This window comes from Pagrus major, chromosome 21 (assembly GCF_040436345.1).
Source record: "Pagrus major chromosome 21, Pma_NU_1.0".
In the NCBI taxonomy this organism is placed as follows: Eukaryota; Metazoa; Chordata; class Actinopteri; order Spariformes; family Sparidae; genus Pagrus; species Pagrus major.
The window spans coordinates 20,043,931-20,070,512 of NC_133235.1; the positions used below are offsets into that span (position 1 = coordinate 20,043,931).

General features: G+C 39.0%; 2 protein-coding genes across 2 annotated transcripts in view; one reads left to right on the plus strand and one right to left on the minus strand.

Moving 5' to 3' along the window:
- pth1r (parathyroid hormone 1 receptor) overlaps positions 1-13,215 on the plus strand; it is a 53,527-nt gene extending 40,312 nt beyond the window's left edge. Inside the window, exons 6-13 of the mRNA XM_073490686.1 lie at positions 559-745; positions 4,825-4,978; positions 5,358-5,418; positions 6,959-7,025; positions 7,173-7,267; positions 8,240-8,381; positions 8,710-8,751; positions 8,843-13,215. Coding sequence (XP_073346787.1) covers positions 559-745; positions 4,825-4,978; positions 5,358-5,418; positions 6,959-7,025; positions 7,173-7,267; positions 8,240-8,381; positions 8,710-8,751; positions 8,843-9,205 — 1,111 coding nt within the window. The 3' untranslated portion in view covers positions 9,206-13,215. The remainder of the gene's footprint in view (positions 1-558; positions 746-4,824; positions 4,979-5,357; positions 5,419-6,958; positions 7,026-7,172; positions 7,268-8,239; positions 8,382-8,709; positions 8,752-8,842) is intronic.
- Positions 13,216-13,386: 171 nt separating this feature from the next.
- Positions 13,387-23,503, minus strand: tmie (transmembrane inner ear). The gene is made up of 4 exons (XM_073490484.1): positions 23,393-23,503; positions 20,064-20,181; positions 19,324-19,473; positions 13,387-13,685 (listed from the first exon to the last, which is right to left on the minus strand). Exons 1-4 carry the CDS (start codon positions 23,501-23,503, stop codon positions 13,387-13,389), a joined length of 678 nt encoding a protein of 225 aa, XP_073346585.1.
- Positions 23,504-26,582: the final 3,079 nt, after the last annotated feature.

The following is a 26,582-nucleotide window of genomic DNA, read 5'->3' on the forward strand; positions in this document are numbered from 1 at the left end:
CATCCAGCTCAATAATGAGGCTTTAGAGAAAGAAATTGTTAATAATGCATTAATAATTTCAGTACTTCAGTACTTTTTTTATGAGACGTATAATATTCCAGTTCATGTTGGCTTTTGGATTTCATTAAAACACTAATGAATGTTCAGTAAATACTATCATCTTTTTACTTGCCTTTGTAATGACGCAACCTTTGTGGCCATTGATCCAGCTGCCTGATTCCAACACTGGAGCATGACTTCAAACACTCAGACAGGATGTTTAGGAAGAAATTATGACAGATAAACTCATGCTTGTCTTGAAAGGAAATTTTCCTGCTATTCCCAACACATGCTTGCAATTTTGTTTTTACAGCTCACTTTGCAGCCGGCGAATTCAATATTTGAGCGTTTCGAGCCCCTAAATCTCAAGAATGTGTTACAGTCAGCATGGAATTCAGCTGGCTCTAATTAGAATGAGCATTGTTCATGTGTGTGTGTGAAAAGCCCACACGCGCTTGCACGTTTTTTTTCAGCAGATCCATCTTTTGACCTTGCCGCTCTTGTTTGTTTTCTCCCCAGACGATTGCACTGCACCAGGAACTACATCCACATGCACCTATTTGTGTCCTACATGCTCAGAGCTATAAGTATTTTCGTGAAGGATGTCGTGCTCTACTCTGGATCAGCCTTAGAGAACATGGAAAGAGTCACAGTGGAAGACCTCAAGTCCATCACTGAAGCGCCGCCAGCCAGCAAAACACAGTTTGTAAGTGCACCAACACATTGAAAACATCTTTAGACGGGCTCAACATGAAGTATTCTGCCCTTGAAGATGTGCACAGGAATTTTTCAAGATTCAAGATTCAAGATTCAAGATTGCCTTTATTGTCATTGGACATTAACATGTCAATGAAATTTTCATTGCAACCCCCGTGTAATAAGATAATAAAATAGTAAAATAAGAAAGAGCATGCAACAAAAAAAATAGAATATGTATAAATATAATAAAAGAGTATGTACATAGGAACTGTATGTGTATATACATATGTTTGTATATATATATACATTTGGTGCGGTTGGGTGGTAATATATTGCTTTAACAAGGAGCAAGATACATATAGTATCTGTTTTCATGTGACAATACACAGTATTTATGTTTTGATTACGGTGTGAAATTCACAATATGCCCATCAATGGATGTCGTTGCTGTTTTTCTCCAAACAAATTGTAATTGGATTAGTCCTCGTTTGATTGCATTACAAGCGCAGATAATTTGACTCGTGGTGTAGATGGGCGTTTGCTTCCAAAGAGGAAGTGGTATTTTGCAAAGTCTCACCTGCTTTTCCAGTGCTGGAGCAAATAAACTGTACTTTTTGTCCCCGTGCCAAGCTTTTACTAGGCCAGAACTTGGCTTTCCCTCTCAGAGTTGAGTTTAAAAAATGGGTACTTTTCATGCATGCTTTAATATGCAAACAAACAATTTGCGCAATCTATTTAGCGGGCACGTTTATCCTGGGGCTCTCCAAATTGAGTTATACAGGATTAAAACGGCATAAGTAGGTGACTTATGTGACACAATGAAGGAACTTAGATGTTTGTGCTTTTGCATGCTGTATACTGTAGTGTGTGTCATAAATAAGACCAGGCGCACAAATAAAAAATGGAAATTAGCCCTTTTGCAAGATTTTTTGGGCTGTATTCTAAAACTACTGTAGATATATTAAAGGAGACCTATTATGCTTTTTCATTTTTTACCTTTGCTTTAGTGTTGTATATACTGTAGGTTCTTGTGCATGTAAAAGATCTTGAAAGTTAAAGAGGTCCAAGTCCGCACCAACAGAAGCTCCTCTCCAACAGAAAACACTGCTCCTGAAACGCCTCGTCTGATTTCTGTGACTTTGTGTAGTTAGTTTGACACATAAGAATTCATTTAGCACAGCTGTTCTGTTGTTGTTAGCGGTGTTGGCTCAGGCGTTTGTGAGCTGACCAATGGGAGGAGGCTGGCTATTCGGAAGGGCGTTAAACAGACAGTAGCAGAGGCAGTATGAGTGTGTTTTTTGAGCACTAAAGAGTGTAAACCTATTCTTGTAGTAACCCAGAATAAAATGATGAAACTGTTAATGAGCAAAATATGTCTCCTTTGATAAAAATGTAAACTCTATGTAAATCTAAAGGAAAATGATCTTACATAACCAGACTAGTGTTTGGTGCTTTCATTTATTGACTCTGACTGTATATTAATAATAATAATTTAATCAAACTGTATGATTCCTACACATCTGTCTTTTATGAACAATAAAAAACCTGCAGCCTTAATAAAATATAATATTAATAAAATATATATATATATAATATATATATATATATATATATATATATATATATATATATATATATATATATATATATATATATATACAGTATATATATATATATATATATATGTATGTATATATATATAATCATAGACCTGTGTCTCCATGAAAGGCTTAAAACTCAAATTAAAACGCTGCTCAACGTCAAAACCACCTGCTGTAGCCCAACAATGCTTGTAAGAATACAGACTGATTACAAAAGATGGAGACGACAATTATAAGACTGGTAATCAGTACAGAGAGAAAGGGAGTGTTGAGAGAAACTGGGGCTTGTGAGTGCCATGGCAATATAGCAGCTGGAGCTGGTCAGGAATGTGGATGTTGACCAAATCAATAGCTGACTGAATCATTACGGCCTCCTGGGATTTACACACGACATGTCAGTAAGACTGCACATAATACTATCTGGATCATTATCAACCCCTGTCCAAACAGACAAATCTATAACAAGACAAATCTCACTTGCAATGTTGTATCTTAAAGGCACAGACGTAGGATTGTCAACCTGTCTGTTTATTAATCAATTAATTTATTTATTCATTTTCAATTCATTCGATCAATAACTAACACAAGGCAGCAGGGCCCGGGGGAAATTCACATGCTCCAAAAAACAATTAAAACTTTTATCACAAAAGCAGCCGCTCGCTGCTGTGATATATTTGTTGTCTCAACAATCATTACAGAGTTAGTACATAGGTTGCTGTGATGACACACTCATGTCTTTTAAAAGTAAACACAGCCAGCAGCTGCAACAGAACATCCACGTCAACGTCCAATTTTTATTTGTTCTGTGTTTTTTCTCAGAATAAAGCTTAGGTTTCTGTAAGTGTAGATAATGAATCAAGAAACTCCATCAGAGAGATATAACAGGCTGTGCAGAACACAAACATAAAGGCCATCCAAAACTCTCACACACATTAGACTGTCAGGAGAGCCAAGATAAATGCCTTTTACTCTCAAAGCAAAAGCTTCATGTCTATTCACTATACATCCATCATGTGTGGTACATCTGCTCTAAATGCATTTGAATATAAAAAAAATAAAATGTGGCTGTAACCTTAAAGGAGAAATTGGTAAGATATGGCCAGAATTTTAGTTTAAAACATAAAAAAAAAAACTGAACTGAGTGTGAAGAAACAACAGTGTTGACGTTTTGTCGAGGACGTTTATGTATTGTGTTGCAGAGATGTCTTCTTAAGTTAGCATTCTTACCACCTAGCCACGGCCCATCCTGTCTCCTGTTGTTTTACAGCATTTGCTCATAAACTGAAGCCATTATAGGCAAACTGGACTTTTCAGCTATAGAGTACAAGTCAGAGGATTAATATAGTAATTTGAATTTATCCTGCTAGCACCATAAAAATCTGATTTCCCAGAAGTCCTCTCAAAGGTTGTTGAGAAATTTCATTCAAAACCCAAAATGTTACTTTCATGATGGCACTAGATGAAATGTCAGGGGATGAACAAAGTCATTAAGATTCATCCTCTGGGGATTCAATAGATTACCAAGTCCTCGCAGGACATGAATGTCTACAGTATATAAAATTGTATGGCAATCCATTTAATCGTTGTTAAGATATTTCAGTCTGGAATAGTGATGGATCGAGAGACCAACAGAATTCCTTTGCTGCTTGTGTGGCTAAAAATATCTGACCTTGTGATGTTTTTTTTTGTAGAATTATCTATCGCCAACGGTCTATTGTTTAAAAGTAATGAAAAGTTAGAAGATAACATTGCTGATCTTTAGTAATAAATGCCAAGACAAGGCAACACCTTTCAACAACAAGCCAATTTTATTGCACATAAGAGGCATTAAGACAACAAATAAAAGAAACGTGGCAAACAGAATTGTTTTAAGCCTCAATTTATAGAACCAAGAGTTGGAGCAGACCTCAAGTTTGGTACAGTTTTCTCAGGTTTCCTGGGAGTTTGATGCAGACATGCAGTGCATAAGAACTGAATGCTGCTCCTTTTTCTTTTGACCCTGGGGGCAGAAAGCAAACACATCCCAGAAGACATGAGAGGTTTCAAGGGTTCATAAAATAACAGCAAGCCATGAATGTATTCTGTCCCTAAACATTTCAGTGCTTTTTTAACCAGTAGAGTTGTCTCTTTGACATGCAGAAAAAGCCAGTGCAAAGAGCTGAAGACAGGAGGTCTCTAGCAGCAGCAGTCTGAATTGGCTGCAGCTGTCTGGTTAAATGGACTGTGTTTAATGTTAGGTTACATCTAGAAGTATGTATTTAGTATGTATTTAGAAATCTGTAGTAGAATATTCCATTACAGATTACTGAATACATGCTCCAGTTCTACGTAGAGGTGGAAAATAATCAAAAACATCTTTCTTGTTAACATCTTCTGTTCAAATATGACCCATTGCTGAAATATTTTATTGCAGAGGAGAAATGAGAAGATACAAATGATTAAGTATTGATTAGATCTGCTCTTCTTGTTTGTTGTTTGTGTATAGATCGGCTGCAAGGTTGTGGTGACCTTGTTCATGTACTTTCTGGCAACAAATTACTACTGGATCCTCGTGGAGGGTCTGTACCTCCACAGCCTCATCTTCATGACTTTCTTCTCGGACAGAAAGTATCTATGGGGATTCACTCTGATTGGATGGGGTGAGTTCTGCTTCATTTACATATACCTCCATGCATATGATTAGCAGACTTACTACCATGCAAATTAAATCATATGTACTGTTTAAACTTTAATCGTCTTATTAGAATGCAATATATTTGGAGGGAAAAAGGCCACGTCCCTTGCTGATTTCTATCATTAAAAAAGTGATGACAATGGAAAATCTGCATGAATGTGGGCTTTACAGTTCCTGCATTGTACACACTGTGCGTTTAAGTTACGTAAGCACAGCGCATACAATGTGGATGCTGTGCTACCCAGGCTCTACCCATATGAGCAAATTATGGACTTCTTATAGCAATATTTATCATTTATAAATTTTTTTTTTTTAAATGTAAATAATTTTATTGTATTTTTCAGGAGTACCGGCTATGTTTGTGACAGTTTGGGCAACTGTGAGAGCCACATTTGCAGACACAGAGTAAGTGATCTGTATGAATATTATTTTAGGTCACTGTATTCTTGGAAAGCTTAAATACAGAACTTCTTAGTCCTCAGTTCCTTAAAGGAGACACATCAGATGCTTGTTAGTTTTTTTCCGTCCCTTCAGTGTTTTATATTTGCTCTTGTGCATGTAAAAGATCTTGAAAGTTAATAAGGTCAGAAGTTCCTCTCTCCCACAGAAAACACTGGCCCTGAAACGCCTCGTCAGTAGTCCCGCCTTTAATTCCATGACCTTGTGACATCGCACGACGTCACCATGTCACACATTTGCATAATTTATGCCTACCAGCTAGTTCGGTACGAAATAATTTACTTAGCAAAGCTGCTCTGTTGTTGTTAGTGGTGTTGGCTCAGGCATGTGTGAGCTGACCAATCAGAGCAGACTGGGTATTCAGGAGGGGGGGGCCTTAAAGAGACAGGAGCTAAAACAGAACATCTCAGACAGAGAGGGAATACAGTGCTGCAGCACTGGACAGTGTTTTTAAGCATTAAAGCATGTAAACTTGTTCTAGTAGAAACCCAAAAGAAAATTACAAACCTGAATATGAGCATAATGTGCCTCCTTTAAAGAAATGTTTTGCATCAGTAGGTTTATTTCACTGATTTGAGCGGGTATGTCTGGTTTCAAAGTCTTAAATTGTAAAATTCAAAGATGAAGATAAAGAAACATCTGTAATCCTCGCATCCTCCTGATAGTCATGACTGAGAACAGGTTTTAGAGCTAAAAAGAATTAAAGTGGATTCACCTTCCACTTCTGAGCAGGCAGGACTAAACTGCCTCGAGATGCTCCCCTATCTGCCGTCTCCACACTGCTTCTGCACCACTTACGGCTAAGCTGGTATCCAGCTGCTGTTCAGTGGAACTGAACCACATGTTACACTTCTCATTTCTGACTCCCTCCTACCTTCTACCTGCCTGCTCCCCTCTCTTTGGGCATGAAATCAAATTCAGCATCATAGTCTGAGCAGTCTAAGCATATCGTACATTCAGCAATAAAATTTCCGACTGGTTAATATCATAAAAAAGATGAACTCAATGTCCTCCTTGGCAGCTACGGTCTTAGTTGATGACATGTGACAGTTTAGGCAGAGAGAACTGTTTGGATACCAGCTAAAAAAAGGCACAGACTTTGTTATTTCAGTGTCTTGCTGCAAACTTGAAAAGTCTTTTCAGAAATGCCAAAGCTCTTGATCATGAAGGGGGCTTTATGTGAAGCCCTGGAGTAGTGAATAAATTCATGAGGAATTAAGGCTGGAAACATCATATTAATATTTATTTTGCAAAATTGAATTCATTTCTGAATGGATTCACATGATACTTGTGTCTAAAACCATCAGATCAGTTGGAGAGAGGAGGGGAGAGTCAGTGTCTTGTCCCCATCTGTATCTAAATCCTGTCATTTTGTGACATGGCAGCAGTAATCATTAGAGACACCAGAGTGGAACAGAGGGACTCTTGATCATCACACCGTATGTATCTCTCTGTGATCCATTATCTTGTTGTTCATCTACTGCAGGTGTTGGGACTTGAGCGCAGGCAATTTGAAATGGATATATCAGGTGCCTATCCTGGCAGCTGTAGTGGTGAGTACACGCTCAATACTTGAACCTTCCCCCTGCTGCAGAGGAAATTACAGTGTTTTAGTGCACCTGTGGCATTACAGCTGCTGGACGAAACACCTTGTTATGTTTGCAATGATGGTTAATAATATGTTTCTATTTTCTCTTTAGGTTAATTTTATGTTATTTCTGAACATCATCAGAGTCTTGGCAACTAAACTACGAGAAACAAATGCTGGAAGGTGTGACACAAGACAACAGTACAGGTACTGAGTACTAGCATTGTAACAGATGGCTATTTTCATTCCTGAACTTAACAAGGCCGGCTGCTTCTCTTGATTCATTCATCATATGACATACTTGTAACCTGCATCACAACTGGCTTGTTGAAACCATCGAATGAGTTTCCTCTGATTGCATTTGCATCAAGAGACAGGTTCTAACGAAGTGATTATTAATGCCACACAAAAATGTCCCTGAACTGTCATCAGCCAAAGTAAGGCTGCAGTTATTTATCACTACTTCATTACTTATTAGTCAGCAAGATAGATTTCTCATTTAGGTTTCAACTAAAACTTGTAAAATGTTTATTTTAACATTATTTGAGCTTGTAGGATTTAGGGACAGAAATTGAAGAGAATTAATTATGTTTTAAGTGTAAAACAAAGGAGAGCTTTAATAAAATAAAGCTGAAATCCAAGGAACCAAAAAACAGAAAAAACCACGGGGATTAAAGCAGGAACACTGAAGATCTACTGGGAGAGAACGCAGGACTGGGAAACTGACATAGAAACATAAATGAACCGACATACAGTAAGGGAAAACCACAAACTTAAATTCACTCGGCGGGAAGACTAATAAGGGACACATGAAACTAATAGGGCAAACAAAAAAAGCTGGAAAAAACAAAAAGATAGGAAGTGTAATTCACAAAACGACACGAGGAGACAACCTATAAAAAAAAACCCTGGAAATGATTAAACTAAAACTCAAAACTATGACGTCTTCACAGTAAAACCTGTTGTATATCATTCTTTGTTTAAACTGTATTTTAAAATTGTTATCCTGCTAATAATCCTAATTTTTACTAAATGTTTCTGTAATCTGATGTAAACTGTTTTTCCTGTAACTTTAACTGAATGCCTCTTCTTGTATCACAGATAAATGACTTAAACCTTCGCTCAAACGACTCAGATTTGTTGTTCAAATGAAATGTAACTGTTCTGTTCCTGTTACAGAAAACTGTTGAAGTCCACATTGGTGCTGATGCCACTCTTTGGTGTCCACTACATCATATTCAATGCCATGCCGTATACAGAGGTGTCTGGAATTCCCTGGCTGATCCAGATGCACTATGAGATGCTGTTTAACTCCTTCCAGGTAAAACCCAGAAATGCCAGAAATGCTAATTTTGCTCTCAAGGTCCCAATGAATATTAATGTACCCTTTCAAGTTGAACAAATCCGGAAATCAGGGATTTTAAACGGCCTCTGGGTTAACATGTCTTCATTAGCAAAAACACCGGAAGGGATCAGTTACCTAACGTCAGATTTTTGCTTCTTGTTTAGATATTTGGTTTTGGTTAGATTTGAAGTGCAATAAAGAGGATTTGAGGCTGGCAGACGATTTAAAATGTACTTAATATGAAATTACACAGCTAAAATTTTCAATTCATGGATGAGTAAAATCATTCTCTACTCTCTTCCAGGGATTCTTAGTGGCGATTATATACTGCTTCTGCAATGGAGAGGTAAGGACCTCATTTTTGCATTTTACAGCAAAAACTCCTGCGTGCTATTTAAGCTCTCATATAGCTAAATATAAACCACTTCTTCTCTCAGGTGCAAGCTGAGATCAAAAAGTCCTGGAGCAGGAGAACTCTGGCCCTGGACTTCAAAAGAAAAGCTCGGAGCGGCAGCAACACTTACAGCTATGGACCTATGGTGTCACACACCAGTGTCACCAACGTCACTGCCAGAGGACCGCTGGCCCTCCACCTCACCACGAGGCTGGGACCGGTGCCTGTGAACGGGCACCGAAACCTCCCCGGCTACGTGAAGAACGGCTCCGTCTCTGAGAACTCGATACCCTCGTCGGGACAGGAGCTTCACATTCCCGACGAGGAGCATTCGGCTCACACGCGGCCCTGCGAGGACGAGAAACCCTCACCTGTGGTGGAGGAGGAGAGGGAGACAGTCATGTGACCTCCAGGACCGCTCTGTAAAACAGTCTCAGGATGGTCTGAAGGGGAATGGTTGCATGCATTAACACTGCCAGTTTTTCCTCCTGTGAATTGAGCCAGAACACTGCCGACTGATGAGGCTCAAGGCAAAAAGGGTGAATATCTCATGTGAGCTGGGCCGCCTTTATTTGGGGGATGATGACCCTCATAGTTGCGGCAAATAATCGCAACTCTTTCATCAACCACCTGCCACAGTGAATGTGCAAAAGGATGAAAACAGACTGCCATTTCTTATTTCTTTTCCACTGCCATATCTGTTGTTATCTTGTTTTCCGATTGCTCTTTTTAGCTCAGCTTTTGTGCATAAATTAAACCGGAGTTAGTTACAGTAGTTGCCAGAAACAGCCTTAATCACCAATGTAAAGCCAGGTGGGTTTTGAGTGCACTTATTGGCACTTGTGTGGGCAATTTCATCAGCAAGTTTTCGTCTTAAAAACAGTAATGCTCCAACTTTGAGGCATCTGTTCATGCTTTCCGGCATGGTTTCTCATTTGTTCTGCATTGACCTAAATCCACTTCAGTGTAAAAGGGAAGGTACTCAGGTAATTGAAGTCCTCTGTTGTTGCACACCTATTTTTATACTTTTGAAAGTGGTGTTTTAGCCTGGTCAGCATTTCTCTGAGGATGCTGGTATGCTATGTAAGGTGTTAACTTTAAATCATCGTTGTTGTTTTTTTTTTTTCCCACAATGTTGTACAGCTGTTAAGAAAAACCCAGCATTCATCTCTCTTAATCACAGCAGACGTCTAAGACTTCAAATGAATGTTTCATATTCAAATTTTCCCCAAAAATACCCTGCGACACACACACACACACACACACACACACACACACACACCTACACACACACAACGTGATGCCAAAGTAAGAATATTTCTTTGAAGACTGTCTCTCTCTCTCTTGCTCTGGGTTCAGTGTAAGGTAAAGAAGAACTTTATGGAAATCTGACCAAAAAAAAAAATTTTTAAAATGGTATCGTGTTCGTACACGTTTTTCAAAGCGAGAGAGACCCCATTTAAAAACACAGGGTGCAGGAAACGGTCATATATTCCAGTGGAATGTTAATTAAATGAGGAACCCGAGAAAATCTCAAATTCCGCTGGAACTCCAAGAGTGGTGGATATGAAGGAAACCCCAGAAATGAATAACACGCAGTAATTTTGACAGAAGGTCCAGTGTTATGCTGCTTTTCGATGTATATATATGTATATATATACAAGTCAAAATGTTTACAAAGATCAGAAATACATTCTAATTGTGAGCTAATAGTGTTCATGTGTATGGTTATAAAGCTATGTTTCAATGTACTTTTTTTTTCATGTGGTTGTTTACGGAATGTTTGCAATATTTGATTCTGTACATAGTCCCAAACACAACTGGTGAATATATTTACAGGTGACAGAGGGCATTCAAACGAGCATTTAATGAAACATTCCACAATATATTTCCAACTCTATAACTTGTTATTTACCGCACTTAACCTGCATGGGTTGCAGGTTAGGTCACATTACCTATAATACCAAAGAGAAAAGGCACGATGTGCTGCCAGAGAAAAGATTATTTTGCAGTGTTTCTTTGTATTTTAATCCATCGTCTTGTTTACAGTGACCAGAAAGTCTTAAAGTTGCAGCAAAATCACCCCTCAAAGGAATAAGTGTTTGCTACTGATCGTAAGTTTAGGGAAAAAAATAAGATAAAAGCACCCACACAGATTTAACTTTCTTCATAAATACTCGGTTTCATGTAAACAGAAGTGAAGCAAATGAGAAAACCATTCCACCTCTCAGTAGCTTGGGAACGATGAGCTGAGACCATTAATATTAAAGGCAGTTTTGTTGCTCTTATTCCTCCACTTGTATTTTTTGACTTCACTTGGTCTCAGGAGCTGAATTAGTGGCTATTTAGTTTGGACTCATATGTCTGCTGGAGTTGTGATCGAGATCAGATTCGGCTAAGTGGAGTTTTACCTCACATTAATTTGAGCTAATATGTGACCGAAGCTAATATTTGCTCTTTTACGCACGTGACATTTTTTTCATCCTACAGTCGTGACCAACATTTGACGGCAAGCTCTCTCGTCCCTTTTGCGGTCGTGTTCTTTTGGTGACCTCACACTGACTGAATCATTCCCCCAATCCCCTGATTCCCAGTTTAGGTCCACCTGATGCTCGAGGAGTGAGTTTTGACTCATATTTGAAAGGTCAAAGCCTCGTCTGTTCCAGTTTTTACTGCCCACATATGACAAATTCATACTTCAGATAACACTTGAATAAATCTGAAAACGTTTCAAACCATCCTCAGTGGTTTACCATCAAGCAGATGTTTAAATTATTCACTTTGTCAACAAATCCTATGAAAAGACCAAAACCATCAATGAACTGACTTTAAGCATTTAATAAGCTTATTCCTATGAGCCAAGATCTCAAAGCAAAAGCACATTATGGAGACACACTGTTACACTGGGTGACATTTTCCTTAATTAATGACAAACCTGGGCACTGTAGTTTATTTTGAGTCGATCCTGCAAACATAAAAAAAAGCATATCTGTAACTTGTTTTGAAAGAGTTGGAAACAAAGAAACAAAGACATGGTAGGAAAGTATTCAGAGATTAGGCTAAAACATTTTCCACGCAATACGAATTAAATATTCAACAGTACTCATTTGAGCCGGACAGTTTTCTCACTGTTAATGACAGCCGGTCTGAAAATGTAGCCTAAGTCGATCCCACAAACATAAAAAGTGCATAAACACTCACCAGCACACCAAATGTGTAATCATCCACAGCTGAAAATTGTCCCCAACAAATGTATGATTTACTAATGTTCGGATAACATTTGCTTAAACCTACATTGTCCTGATTTTGGGGGAAATTATGCAGTTTAAAAAAATATATATATATATCTTTTTTAAGGATTTGAAAACAGAGATGAAGACATGGCAGGAAAGTACTTAACATGGATGGTTTTGGTCTTTTCATGGCATCACTTGGCAATAACCTTGCAATATCAATTAAATATTGACATCAGTCATTTTAGCAAGAAAGCTTCCAGTTGTTTTTGACAGCCGGTCTGACACCTGGACATTTTGACCCAACTTGAAAAGTTTCATGGGGATCAGGGGTCAGTTTTGCAACTCAGGGTTGAGTAGATTGAATACAACACTAATTGTGTTAGATGGCTGCAGACCTGCAGTGATAGGGATCGGAAAAGACTGAGGTTGAGGGAAACATAGTAATTTGATAATACGAGTATCTCAGTGTCACATCAGATTTTGTTCATCTTGAACCGGCTTCTTTCTGCTGGTATTTATTGCATTTCTCACCATTCTCTGGAAGCTTAATTGTAAATTTTTACCCCGTTAATGATTGCAGTTGTGGTTCGTACAATATTTAAAAATGGAGTTGACTCACTCTTCATATTCAGTCTGGCTCTCCACTACTTGCCACTGGGCAAGTAAACATTATGTTACTGTTGTGTAATCCAGACAGCTTTCATTAAAAAGGCGGCTGGTATCAGAGCATGAAATTCTAAAAAAAAAAAAAAAAAAAACATGAAAAATTATATTTGAGCACTTTAATATGCTATAATACAGTATTTTGTTCCGATTGTAACATGTAAAATGATTGTGTTTTTGGAAATCAAGTGTACAGTGAGGCCAATAATCTTAGAGCTAATGTTGTATTTCATTATTTTCAAATACCTCTCATGGGAGTATAAAATGTGTTTCATTGTCTTTTATTTATCTCGTGCCGAAATGTACTCAGTGGAGTCGACATTCGTGCTTTAGATACGGTCTGTGGGCAGTGTTTGCTGAAGTCTCATCTCATCTTCTCATCACTGTAGAGTGATGCAGGCACGCTGTAGATATCAGTGTAAACTTGGGATAAAATAGAGGATGTTTTCTGGTCTCTAATGTTCATCAGTGAATTGTGAATAAGTAACAATAAATGTATGATTTTACTGTACTCTGATATTCTTGCAACTTTCATGACTCCGAAGTACAGAAACAATGCATTTTCTCATATATGAGGTTTTTATTCATTTTAAATACAATATGATACAAATTTTAGAAAAAAAAAGAGTGCAAAATGCTCACAGTGAAAAATATGAAATGATCTTTTGCAGTCCATGGAAGGCAGAGTTCACTTTTGAGCTTTCTTGGCTCCCCCTTTAGCCCCTCCTTTGCCTCCTTTCTCTCCTTTATCCCCCTTGTCTCCCTTCTCTCCAGATTTCTTCCCTTTCCCCTCACCACCTTCTTTCTTGGATGTTTCCTTTTCACCTTTTTCACCCTTCTTCTTTGTTGATGCTTCCTTTTCATCTCCTTTCCCCTCTTTGGCACCCTTGCCCTCTTTCTTGCCCTCCTTGGACTTCTTCTCTCCTTTATCGGCGTCCACTTTCCCGGAGACTGTTGTCACCTCCTCCTTTTCTTCAGCTTTTGCAGCTGTGGGAAAAACAAGACAACAAAAAGGTTAACAGCTTTGTGGCAGCATCAGGTATCATCAGGGTCCTGCCTGTAATGCTAATTGGAAAGGAGACTTGAATCCAACTGAATGCCAGGCTAAGTGGGCTGCTTTTAATGAAGGCACATCTGTTTCTTTCTCTTCTAATAAGCATGGTCTGTTTATTCTTTTAATGACACCGTTTTAAGGGCATTCTGGGTGAGAAATGGAGAACAAAAGTTTACAGTCAGCTTTGCATGTGTTGAGTTTTTTTTCTCAGTTACTCAGGAAGTGACACCCTGAGGATGCACACAGCTGACGAACGTGGTGATGAACTAAAAGTTATGAAATCGTTGTTGGGGGAAGGTAGCAGATGAATATTTACAATAGAATATCAATTCTGGGTTTAAAGGCATAATTTGACATTTTCAGATGTATCTTTACTCACTTACTTATTCAGTGTTAGATAAGAAGATTTCACCTTTTAACATGTTCATGTATCTGGTTTGTTTAATTTGTACAAAAGCCTTAAGTTGAAAAAAAATTTAAAAAATGGTTTCAGGAACTAAAACTCCAAAGTGGCAACTAAACTACAGGAAGTTACCAGCCTGGGATCCAAATCTGCTCATGTTTTATTTGTTCTGATTCACCTGGCCTCCCTCCAGTTCAGCCATTTCCACTTGACAACTTTGCTATCTAGGATGGGGGTAGATCTGATATGATGGCCGACAGAGGAGCGTCACCGGTCCAGATTTGAAGTCACTCATCACATGTTTCACTGCTGTTTCCAATTTGGGTGTGACACTGGTTGCTCTGATTGTTTGTCCAATTGTGTCCAGAGGCATTTTAGTTTGCGCTCCTTGGACATTGAAAAGGATTTGAGAGGGACCTGACTAATATGCATTTGCGAATTAATCTGGCGATGCTGAGCTGGGAAATTACTGCTGCAGGCCGAGAAATAGTGCAACAAATAACCTCACGGAACATGGAACGCATGTTAATAAGTGCGCTTTTCAGATGCGTGTCAGTGTTTGTTTTGCTTTTTAACTTAGCTAGCTGTTTTTCCACCATTTTTCAAGTAGCTATTTAACGGACAAATATGAGATATGGTCTCTATGACATTGACAATTTCTCTTTAGCAAATATTCCCAAACCTGACTGATAATGCTGAGAAGTATACATGCTCAGATAATCTTAAAACAGGTTGGTATGTGAAGATTCTGAACCAGTAAATGTTTAAAAGCTGCTAACCTTTACAGTAGATGTAAAGTTGACCTTGCAACATTTTTCTTTTACAAATCAAGTATGCCTCATTTAATTGTTTGAGTTTGTTTGTTGTGAATTAAATGTCCTTTAATAGAAACTACAAAAAAATGAGGAATTTTCATTTAATTTGTTGGAACATTCGAGCCCACAGCGTTTTCTTTCAGAAATCAGATTTGACAGACAGCTTTTCCACATGAAGGATGCACCCCCTAAATTAAAGCTGTCACTAAGCCAACGGGGTCCAACAGACCCCCCAAAACTGTAACAACATCAGGTGATAGTTAACAAATTATACCTATAGATCAGCGAGAAGCACTGGTGTGATTTTACACTTTCCAGATTCCAGTTGGGACCAAACAAAGCTTCATTGCTTTTTTTCCCTGTATTTTTTCTCAGTAGCAAATGCTGCACAGTCACTGGACACACAAACAATGGCCAAGAAACCAAATGACAAACACACACTAAATGTTAAAAGCTGCTGGAAGGGGGCAGAGTGAAGCTGAATTTATTTTAGTCCTGTGCTGGGAGAATCCAGCTGACTTAAAATAATCAACCAACCATCAACCATTTTTTCCCACTGGTATTCTCTTCAAACCTGTTTTCTGTTGCCTTCATTTTCTTCTCGTTTCTTTATATTCCCGTCTGATTTGACAAAACCTGGGCAGATGACGCATCATTGTAGTGGTTTCAAGCTTTGGTTGGTTATGGCTAAACAAGGAGCTGTAATTAAATGTCAGATTTTGAAACCCAGATGTGTCTCAGATTTAGACATTCTTCACATTTTGGTCAGGCTTGAAGCGTCGGTGCCTTTTTGCACTTGTTGTTTACATGCTGTTTATGGTAGTGGAATAATTAAAGGTTAACATTGCCTTCAACAAAAGGCCTTGACTTTAACACCACCAATAAATGTCAAAGGTTCGGCTTTTTGATGTAACTCGAGGGCATTTTTTCGCATTGTGGCATTTAAAAGAAAAATCCCAGATCAGTCTGACTGGGGCGAAAAAATCAAAACTGTAAATTTGATCTTTTAGTTACACTCTCCATGACTGCCATCACAAATAAAGCCTCCTGAGGAACAGAGCGGGATTTGTAACCAGACCAAATTCCTTTTCGCAAGTCCGTCACTCATCGGTCGACGTGCAGTGAACCATAAATGACCTCTTCCTCGCTGCCCTCTAGGAGCCATAGTGGACAGATGTGTGAGAAATGTGTTTGAACAACAGCTGAAACTGTCTGCTATCAATTAGAACTTTGTCATTCTCCAAGGAGGGACTGATACTCTGCTCCCTCTTGAGTCCCTGTTCCTCAGTCTGCATGAGTGCTTGTAAGGAGATAGAGATAGAAGGATGACAGCAGCCTTTGATCCCTCCTTCTCTTCCTCTCTGTGTGTGTTGGCAACAGATATTGGCTGTGAAACTGAAGAGGCTTACTGTTTTCTTCTCTCGCATTGACTGTCCCAGATGCTTTTAACAGCTTGGTAAGCATGTGTCAATGGTGCAGAGAAATTATTAATGGTGAATCTCACATGTGTGAATGGTGCGAAAACTTGTATCTTGTAAAACGACCTTGTTCCTTACGTTTATACTTTTACAAAACAAGTGCTTTTTCTTATTTTAATCTCTGAAAGGCTGTTTTTTTCTGTAAACACATAAGCGCCTGTCATGTGTGAAAAAGGTATTCATAGACACATCCAAAGAAAAGAGTGGCTAGTTCTTGATCCTCATTTGTAACATTAAATTATCTGCTGTTGCTTTGCATAATCAAGCGCTTGTTTTAAAAAAGAAACCTTAAAAATAGATTGCTTGTGAATGATTAAAGGATAATTTCACATTTTACATGACACATTAAAGTGTGTTTACAGGTCTTGGGGAGTAGGCTACGACTGCATATGTGAAAAAAGTTGTATAAAACTTTTTGTGGTTCCAGATGAAGCTGTTTGTAATCTAATAAATTGCCTCCAGTGATGTCACTCAGTGGCAACAGCCAACAAGGCTGCCAAACAGCTGACTGCAGTCCGAGTCACACTAGTGGATATTTTTTAGGACACTTGGGAATATTTTCACCTGTTTTTGTGGCATCAAAAGCAGGTGTTTTTTAAGGAGATCTGTACACATTTCCTGCGTTTTTTGTGGCGACCAAAAAGGATATTTTTCAGGGGGAGTCAGACCATCTTCATCAGTGATCATGCCGACTAAAACAGGTATTTTGAGCCAAACTATGATGTTTTCCTAACCCTTACCAAGTGGTGTTCGTGCCTAAACCTAAGCAGAGCTGCTTGTGACAAGAGAGAAATATAAAATTCCACTTAAACAGATGTAAAGTTGCAACATAGGGAAAAAATCTGTTTTTTGTTATCTGTCGTTTTGCAGAAACATTTATCCTGCCGATTGGGTTGGTTTTTTTTCACATAAGCAGTAGAAATCCCCCAAGAATCACACTTTGTTGTGTAAAACTAGTGGAGTTACCCTTTGAGTTTTTTTCTTAACATTCAAAGACACTGGTATCACTCCATTTTCTCTATATGTGGTCATTAGCTTGTTAACTTGTTGTTGTTGTTAGCTTGCTCAGTGTACCCGAGCATGACTGGAGAAAAGCAGCAAATTACATATTTGCTTGTACATTTATGTTGCGCTCCTCCAGAAGCAAATATTAAAGTATGGTTTGGTTTCAGTTGATATTTGAGAGCAGCTACCCGCACTCTTTGTAATGGCTGCAGTCAGTGTACATCCCCTTCAGCCCCTCTCCCAGTCACACGGTTGAGTAGTTATGTAGTCAGGAAAGAGCATTTACTCCAGTGCGCATGAGATCAACTCTCTGTGATGACACTGGAGATTGAGGAGATATGGATGCTCTCACCACAGTCGGTTTACCATGTGATCTTATTTGACACAGTTATCATGCAAGAAAAACTTATTGACAGCTCAGTGATTTTTCTCCCATAATTAATTACACGATAACCAATGACTGTATCTGTGCACATGACTGCGTAACATATCTTGGAGAGGAACAGGAGAAGACAGATGTCAGTCCCTATATTTGTCATATTTGTTAACCTGAAAAAGCCACGGCTAAGCAGCTGTAAGATGGCTAAGATACACACAAGGGAACACACCAAAATCCTGAGAGAAAGAGGAATAGAACAAGAACATTCAATCACAGATGAGACCAGTGTTGTTGGCATCAGTGATCATATTTAATTTATACTGGCAGGAGATAGGTTGAATGATTTGCTTTATTCAAAGCAAACAGACACTGCGCACACACATGCTGCATGCATTAGCATTTTCGCTGCTTACAGTCATAGCAATTTGGAAACATTATGAAGATTATGCAACATTATAAAAGCCTTTGTCATGCAAATCTGCACGAAGCAAAATACATGCATCTATATTAAAAAGATCTAGACCTTCAGAAAGAAGAGAGCCTCTTTAAAATACAAAAGTATGAACTCCATCTGCCCTAAAGAAATCACATTTGCAGAAGCAGTACACAGTAAAAGTTTCATTTCATTGCTGCTGTGCCACAACTCTAATACCAAGCACGATGTGGAAAATACAGATTTGACTCATGTTGTATTATCTGGCTGAAAATTTCAGAAGTGATGCAGGAAACATTTGAACGAGAGGTGTATTTCTCTTAAATTCTTCTTGCAGCGATACAGTAGCATTTAAGGAATTCCTAAAGGGTAATACTGCAGGATTCAGTGAACATTAATGGTGGCTTCAGTGAACATTTAGGATGGCTACCGATGTATAGAGAAGTTAAAAGTCACTTAGCCAATAAGAAAGAATAGGAAAGGTCTGAAAGAAGAAAGGTCATCCAGTCTCTGACAAAGTGAGGGAGCTGGGTTGCTCCTCGCTGGCCCTAACTACTGAGAGCTGACTTTGACTTTGCACCTGCTCAGAGACTGTCTGTACTGCAGAAGCATCTGGGGTAGCTGGAAGAAAAGAGAGAAGAGAAGAGAAGAGAAGAGAAGAGAAGAGAAGAGAAGAGAAGAGAAGAGAAGAGAAGAGAAGAGGACATTTATTTTAACAGAGCAGAAGAATTGAAACAAGTGCAGCAGACATTGGGAAATTATAAAAAGAGACAGTCAAATTTAAGAAATTAAAGCTGCCCTAGAAAAGAGGTTATGTAAAAAGACAGCTGTCCTCCTAGACTTAATCATAAAGTGGGACTACAACGGAGAAGAATCTTGTCAGAGTCTTAGAGATTTCAGCTTTAAAACAGAGCATTAAAAGAGAAAGTGGCTCATCCACCAACAATCAACAAGCAGAGCCCCTCCAAGAGAGCAACACAGTCAACATCAGACATCGGAGCTGGTGTATGTCAGCGTGTTTTAATATAGTAGTATTAATATCGGAAAGAGGTACTCACATCCTGGGATCTCAGTCAGCTCGTTCAGAGGCGGCACCGTCTCTAATGTGTTGGCGTATTTCTTGGCGGCCTCTCTTTGTGCGTGCCGTGCCTCGATTTCCTTTTTGGTTCTCGGGATTCGACATTTGAATATACAACACAGAGTGATAACTGCATGAGGAAGAGAACAAACAGGTACGGGATGAATTTAATTGCATAGCACACCCATCTTTTACATGATTAGGATGGATCTGGATGATTTCAGGTGTCACTTCTGCCTGTTTGCGGCGCTCACAGTATTGGGAAATGGCATTGACAAAATTGGGCTTGACAACCCAGGAACATCACTGTGGACAGTATTTGTTGGAACCTCTTTCTACCCCCCAAAAAACAGCGACAGCGAGGTCAGTGGGTCATCCAGAATAATGAAGATGTTACTACAAATTGAATCAAGAAAAATATTTGCCATTTAGTCTACACCAACATTAAAGCCTTTAGGGTAAAAAGCAGAGTGCGCGTTCTTCTTTCCTCATTAAACTGTGGCTGCTGTTACACGGCTGACTCACTTCTGGAAACACCTCTTAATCCCAACAAACTACAAGTGTCATTACCACTAATTACACTGCACTTGATAATCTCACTGTGGATACGTAATTGCATGCACAATCCTCTTTGGCCTGCAGCTAATCCCAAAGATAGCTGCCTATTTGAAGAATTATATGTGAAGGTGACAACAAAGTGACTTAATGAGATGTACCAACCAACTGCTAAAGCAAACATCGCAAAGATGCCGATGACCTGCCATAACCGCAGCCCCCAGAAAACAACAGTCTCTGAAGTGACGGGGTCCGGCTTCTTGGGGGGATCTGTGGGTAAAAGCTGTGGAAAGATGAGACAACATTGATTTTTATTTCCACACCACAAATAAACCTCCACAAACTGGTAAGCAGAGAATATCTGAATGTAGACATAATATATGAATGAAGGATCTGTGTGCGGCGGACAACATTTTGGTATTGTAATCTCAAAACCCATCGGTTAGCGTGTGACGATTTACCTTTTAGCTTTTCTTTAAAATTCTGTTTATAGAGATTACAAGAAATGTAGCCTCATGTCTCAAGTAGCTAATCGCACTGTAAACAATGAGTGGCACATGAAAAGAAGAATTCTTGGCCCAGATATCCGTTATCCATTATCCAGACATCCTTGCTATACCCAAAAGCCCTGAAACACTGACCATGACTCCTAGAGGGTAAATCACTGTCAGAGGATAGCCAATGGGTTCTGAGTTTGTTATTTATCTCATTACATAAATGAACTGACAGTTCCTTGAAGCGAAAACCACGGAGCTGACTTGAAGGAAAAGTGATGTTTTTCTTCAAGGTGTTGGCAGAATGTTAAAAAACAAAAGGCCCTGGTGTTAGCATTTCTCAAGCCACTGCCAGGAAAACAAAAACCCACACGACCTGCGGGTTTCTCTGGCTCCGTCTCCACCTCAATCTCCCCTTTCTCAACCCAAACAAGTTCTGAGGCTTGGGGTGGTTTTCAGGCTGCATTTTGTCTAAGCTTTCATGATGGTCTTAGTTGTTGTAAAAGTGTAGAAGTTTTGTCAGAAGCGTTCAAAACAAACACATTTCACATTTCAAAACCTCTCTCTCTGGAGCCGGGGAAGGGGGAGCAATCAATAAGAAAAAACTGTGTATTTTTGTATTAGATCAATGTCATGGATCACTACTTTGCCAGCATGTTATCGGTTCCCTGATCAAATCAGCATGAGGATTTCTCGCTGTCCACAGTATATCGATCACTTGATTGAATAATACAAGGTTGTCTTTTAGATGCTCTATACTTAGAAGCGATGGATCTGAAAATGGATACTTATGAGCATTGTTTACTGACAACATCATTATGTGCTGAAATAGAAATAGCTTTTAGAAAAAGTTGAGACAGTGATATAAGGACTGAGGCTCTACAGAGGAAGAAAAACATCAAATGGAATGAGTTTGCTTTAAAAAAAAAACTATGATCAAAGAATAAGTAGTTGTTAAAATAAGCTTTGAATTATTTGGATAAGAGCTCCTCTTCTTCCAGCGTCTCTGTTTTGTCCTTCTGTGCTGTGTGAGACTCCCAACATCAGGGAGAATGAACCTATTATTTGTGCTGTTTCTCTGACCTGATTGACTTCCATAAGCTACAGTGCCAGAATGTGACAATACAAGCCGTCATCAGAGCCCCTACTGTTTGACTGTCGAGGAGGGCACAAGGGGAGCTGCTGAACTTGAACAAAGAATCTGCACTGAAAACGGATCTGAATAAGTTTTACGCTCGCGTTTGTGCAACTCCCACAGAAGGATTATCCTTGATGGAGATATATAGCGCTGCTCTTAAATAATAACCATTTTTTTGCCCCAAGTGCGATTATGTAATGCTAAGTCCTTTCCTCTTGAGGGGAATTCCATGTAGCAGGATTAGTGGGCATAAGCCTCAAGTTTTCTTTTGGTGGAACAAACAACACAAACTCAGAAGCATTATGAACTCAAGTTGCCCCCGTGTTAGTTACTGTGTTGCCAAACTGATTACATGTTTTTGTTTGCTGCAGGTTGGTTGTTTGGTTGGTTGGTTTGCTCATTACAAATTGACATGTTTGGATATGTGTGAGTGTGTTGATTAGTTATTCTAAATGAAATCCTTTAGGGACTAATCAATGAAGATTAGTCGAACTAAATGGAGGATTAGCATCTGAAAATAGAAAACTCTGCAGTGGGATGCAGGATTAGTTATTTCACATGAAATAGCAAAGGACCAACTACTAATGACTTAAAAAAGGATATCCTGTATTGGTACAAAGTATATGTGCGAATGTGTTTGGAACCAAGTTTTTCAAATTTTTACTCTTGTTTTTTACTGTATTGTGTGTCTTACCTGACTATTGAACTGACCTTCAGTATAAACAACATAAACATTTTCTTTGCTCATTAAAGGGGCAAAACGTTAGAAACAGCCACCTGTCTAATTCATACTCCAAACAAATAGGGGGCACTATATCATCAAAGCAACTGCTAACTGCTGCGGTTAGATCATCTAGCCGCAGCCCTATTAGTTCTTACATATTGCGTCTTTAAGGAACTTCTGCCACCAGCTCGAGCTTCACTTCTTCCTCTTTTTAAAAGTTGCGGGTGTGTCATCAAAGTAGCCTGAGGGAGACTGTTTCTAGAAGTTTCTTGTACTTTCTCTGACCTTCTATAATAATCTCTAGTGTCCTCCAAGAACGGCATAATTTCTTACTGTTTTACCATTTTATATATTTGCAAGACCCTTTTAATTAGCCTCCCTTCTAACTTCTGTTCTGGAGACCTTATTTCCCTCTGAGGACAGCTTGTTTATTCAGTTATGGAAAGACACTCACCAAATAAATATTTCTGAGTTTGTATTGTGAATTTCTTTTCCAAAGCTACATAGTGCATCTTTAACAAAATCTAATATCCATTGCCTCTGTATAACTGTATTTATCTATGGGATTACTCATAATCCATTTGTTTCTGTAGGTTGTTGCTCACATGCCTAAAATAAACAACCATAACTAATCCAACATACTAATAAAAAGGTATGTTTTGTCAGTGATTGTAATGTGGTATGTGTTTCTACGGGGTGTACTGTATACAGAGTCAGTGAATTGCCTATTTTCAGAGGCAGAATTGTTTTTATCAGCTTGTTTTTTTTTAAGAAAACTCAACACATTTCAGCTGCTGTTTTGTAGTCAGAACATTCTAGTGGTCACATCCTCTGCAATGTTACCCTCCTGTCTTCAGCCCCAAGCACAAAAACAACCTGTCGTACCACAACTCGTCATATTCATCCTCCTGTCTGCATCCATTTAAACATGTGCTCGGCTGTTCCTGTAAGACCATATAATATATCAGGTTTCAACATATGTTCACTCACTCCTCATCAAGCAACAACTCTGGCAAACCAAACAGTAAATAACATGAAGCCTTTCAACAGCAGAACACCTGCACCCATCACAGAGAACACCCACAGGATAATCCCGAGAGAGACCTGTGGAGGACACGGTGATGTATCAGACTCTTACCTCAGGGTCCGGGATCTGGGAGAACACGGAGGACAAGCACTGAGACAGCAGCACTGCTCCCCAGCCCCGCAGCAGGAGCTGAGGTGGACATACAGGCTGATCCCCAACCATTCTCTCCCCTTCTTTCTCCCTGCAGCCACCCTGCCCCCTCTCTCCCTCTCTTCCTCTGCCTCTTCCTCTCTTCTTCTTTCTCTCTGCCTGCACTGGCGCCGTTTACAGGACAGGACCACAATGGCCCTGGGTGATTAATTGTTACTATGATGCTGACGGCTTCCTTCCATCCACATTTGTTTGCTGCTATGCTCCTCTTTGTCTTTTCCCTTCTCCTACAACACTGCAGGAACCCAAAGACACACCGGCGGTCACCACTGCAGGCGGCTGAAAACTGCTCCACTACAATGGAGGGAGCCAGCCCTACCGTTAGGGTACATTAATTAATTAATAGAACTGGTGTGGTTTACAGCCAGCTCATCCTGCTGAGGACAGGCAGTTAACACAGTATGTGGGGGGATGGGCAGCACAGTTCACCATGAGGTTGGCCAGCGCAGGACAGTGAAGCAAAGCGCTGTGAGCGTCATCGTGTTTACTGCCTCAGAATCTGGAGGGTAAAAATCGTCACAGCCTCGTCCCTTCAGTGTGACAAAATGTTAGGAGCCGTAGTGCCGTGGAACCCAACCTTTTCAACATGCCAAAGGAAAGAGCAGGAAATTCTGCTTCTTTCTATGATATTTCCAGTGATGATAAAAGTATATTTTTAGTGCAAGAGGCCATACCACAATGGGAGTAACTGAAAGTCGAAGTGCTTCTTTCATGACTCATGTGTAAACACAAGGAAACTAAACAAAACTTCAAAACATGAATTCTATCTAAGTTCCGAAATGCTGAGTTGGATGAATGTACTGTACAGAGTTGAATCAAACCATTAAAACAAGATCCTCAAGAAACATGATCAGCATGTGAAATGATTTCCCAGCATGCATTGTTTTTGCAATTTAAAATTCTTTGAAACAAATGTATAATAAAAGAAAACGTGTTGTGTGTCTTTAATATATTTTGAGATGAGTCACCGTTGTTTCTGTGGAAAATAATGAAAACATTGCGTTGCATTGATAAAGTTCAGTATTGAATTCAGCCTCACAGAGACTTTTTAGCCATTTCACACACTCACTTCCTGTCAATATTATTACAAAGTTGGTCCCATACTGAAGTAGCAGCTGTAGCTCTACTTCATGTGAGAAGAGGAACTGATTCTTCAAACTGAAAAATTATAAAAGGAAATAAAACGTGGATTTTTTTTATCAGTGTGACTGAACAGTTGTTCATTTAACTTAATATCTCAATGCTACTGAGCCTGTTTTCTCATGAACACTTAACCTATCAATTAGTTTCATTAAAAAGGGAACTTAAAAGAAGACAGCTAATCATTCAACCTGAGATAAGTTAACTTAAATATTTAAAGGTGCAATATGTAAGAATTGGCAACCTGTTGAATTTATACTCCAAACAAATGGGGGTGCAGCATGTCAAAAGAGTAACCGCTAACTGCTGCTAACTGGAATCACCATTAGCTAGTTAGCCCTGTTAGCCATGCAGCTAGTCTGACTACTGGAGGAGTCTTGATGTTTATACTACTAGCACAGCAAGAGGTTTTCAGGCCAGGAGTTAGCTATTTAGCATGCTAACTTCATTAGATATCTTTGCAACACAGTACACAGATGTCTTTGACATAATGTCAACACTGCTATTTTTTCACATTCTGTTGATGATTTAAAACATTTATTTGAATACTTTAAACAAAAATATATACATATTGCACCTGTAAGGCAGCAGTTGAACTTACATTTACCCCAATGCAGCATTTTCTGTGATCCTATTTCATGTTTTGCTCAAGAAATCTTAATGTGTACACCACCCAGGTCATCAGCCTGCAGATACAGTGCTGCAAGAGATGGAAATGTCTTACAAAATGGAAATATCACAAATAAAATTTTCTTCACAGCTTGGGGCAGAAGAAACAAGGTGTAATCATAACACTGACACATTGTGTTAACTGGTTTGAGGCTGCAATCAGCTGCTCATATACACATCCAGCATATATTGAGCAATTTTAGCATCTAAATATTTAAATACTAACCCATATGTTCAACAACACATAAAAGGAATACTTTGACATCTGGTCTCTGGCAGAGATTTCAGTGAGAATATTAATGCCAATGTCATACCTTTCTGTTTAATATAAAGCTACAGCCAGCTGCTGGTTAGCTTAACTAAGAGTGGAAACCAGGGGAGACAGCTGGCCTGGCTCTGTCAAAAATGTGTCTACCAACACCTCTGAAGCTCACTAATTAGCACAATATATCTTTTTTTGTCTAAAAAAAAAAAAAAGGTGTTAAGTGTAAAAAGAACATATTGTGAGCGGTTGTGTGCCAGCCTGGTCCTCGGCTCTGAGCAGTTACTTCCTGGAGCTCAGGGTCAAGAAACAGTCACATATAACCCTGGAAAAGGGTTACGTTTATTCTTTACATGTCAGCTTTTGTACAGATACATTAAACAACACATAATAAATTATATAGATTTTGTAACCTTTGGCTAGTTTTGATTCAAAGCTAAGCTAACCACCTCCTGCCTTATATTTAATGGACAGACATGAGAGTATCAGTGACATTAGTATCAATCTTCTTATCTAACTCTCAGTGAGAAAGTGGATAAACCTACATTATTTTCATATTATTCCTTTATCATTAGGATTAAAGAGTTTTTAAGGGTTGTACTCAGATGCGCACACGCTTTGTTAGTTAACCTCTAGTTGTGTCCAATATCTGTGTTTTTCTGTGGGCCTATTATTTTCATTTGTACAGAACATATTGTCAGCATGTCTCTTCTGGTCATTTACCTAATCCCATGTCATCAGTTGCTATTGTGTAATATCCCATTTTTACACCTAGTGCGATAACTGCCTGATATTATACTTACTTAGATTGTGTAAAGCTTTCAGTTAAATGACTATAAAAGAGACTGATGGATGCACCCTGCAGAGAGATGCTTTTCACATGGACTCTAGCATCATCCTCACGTCTCATGACAAGTAATAGACCCTTTGATGAGAAATGTCATTAGTCAAAGTGGACTCTTTGTCATTATAGTCCCATTTGCCCAATCTTTTCTTGTTCCTGCGCGAGTCTTTGAATAA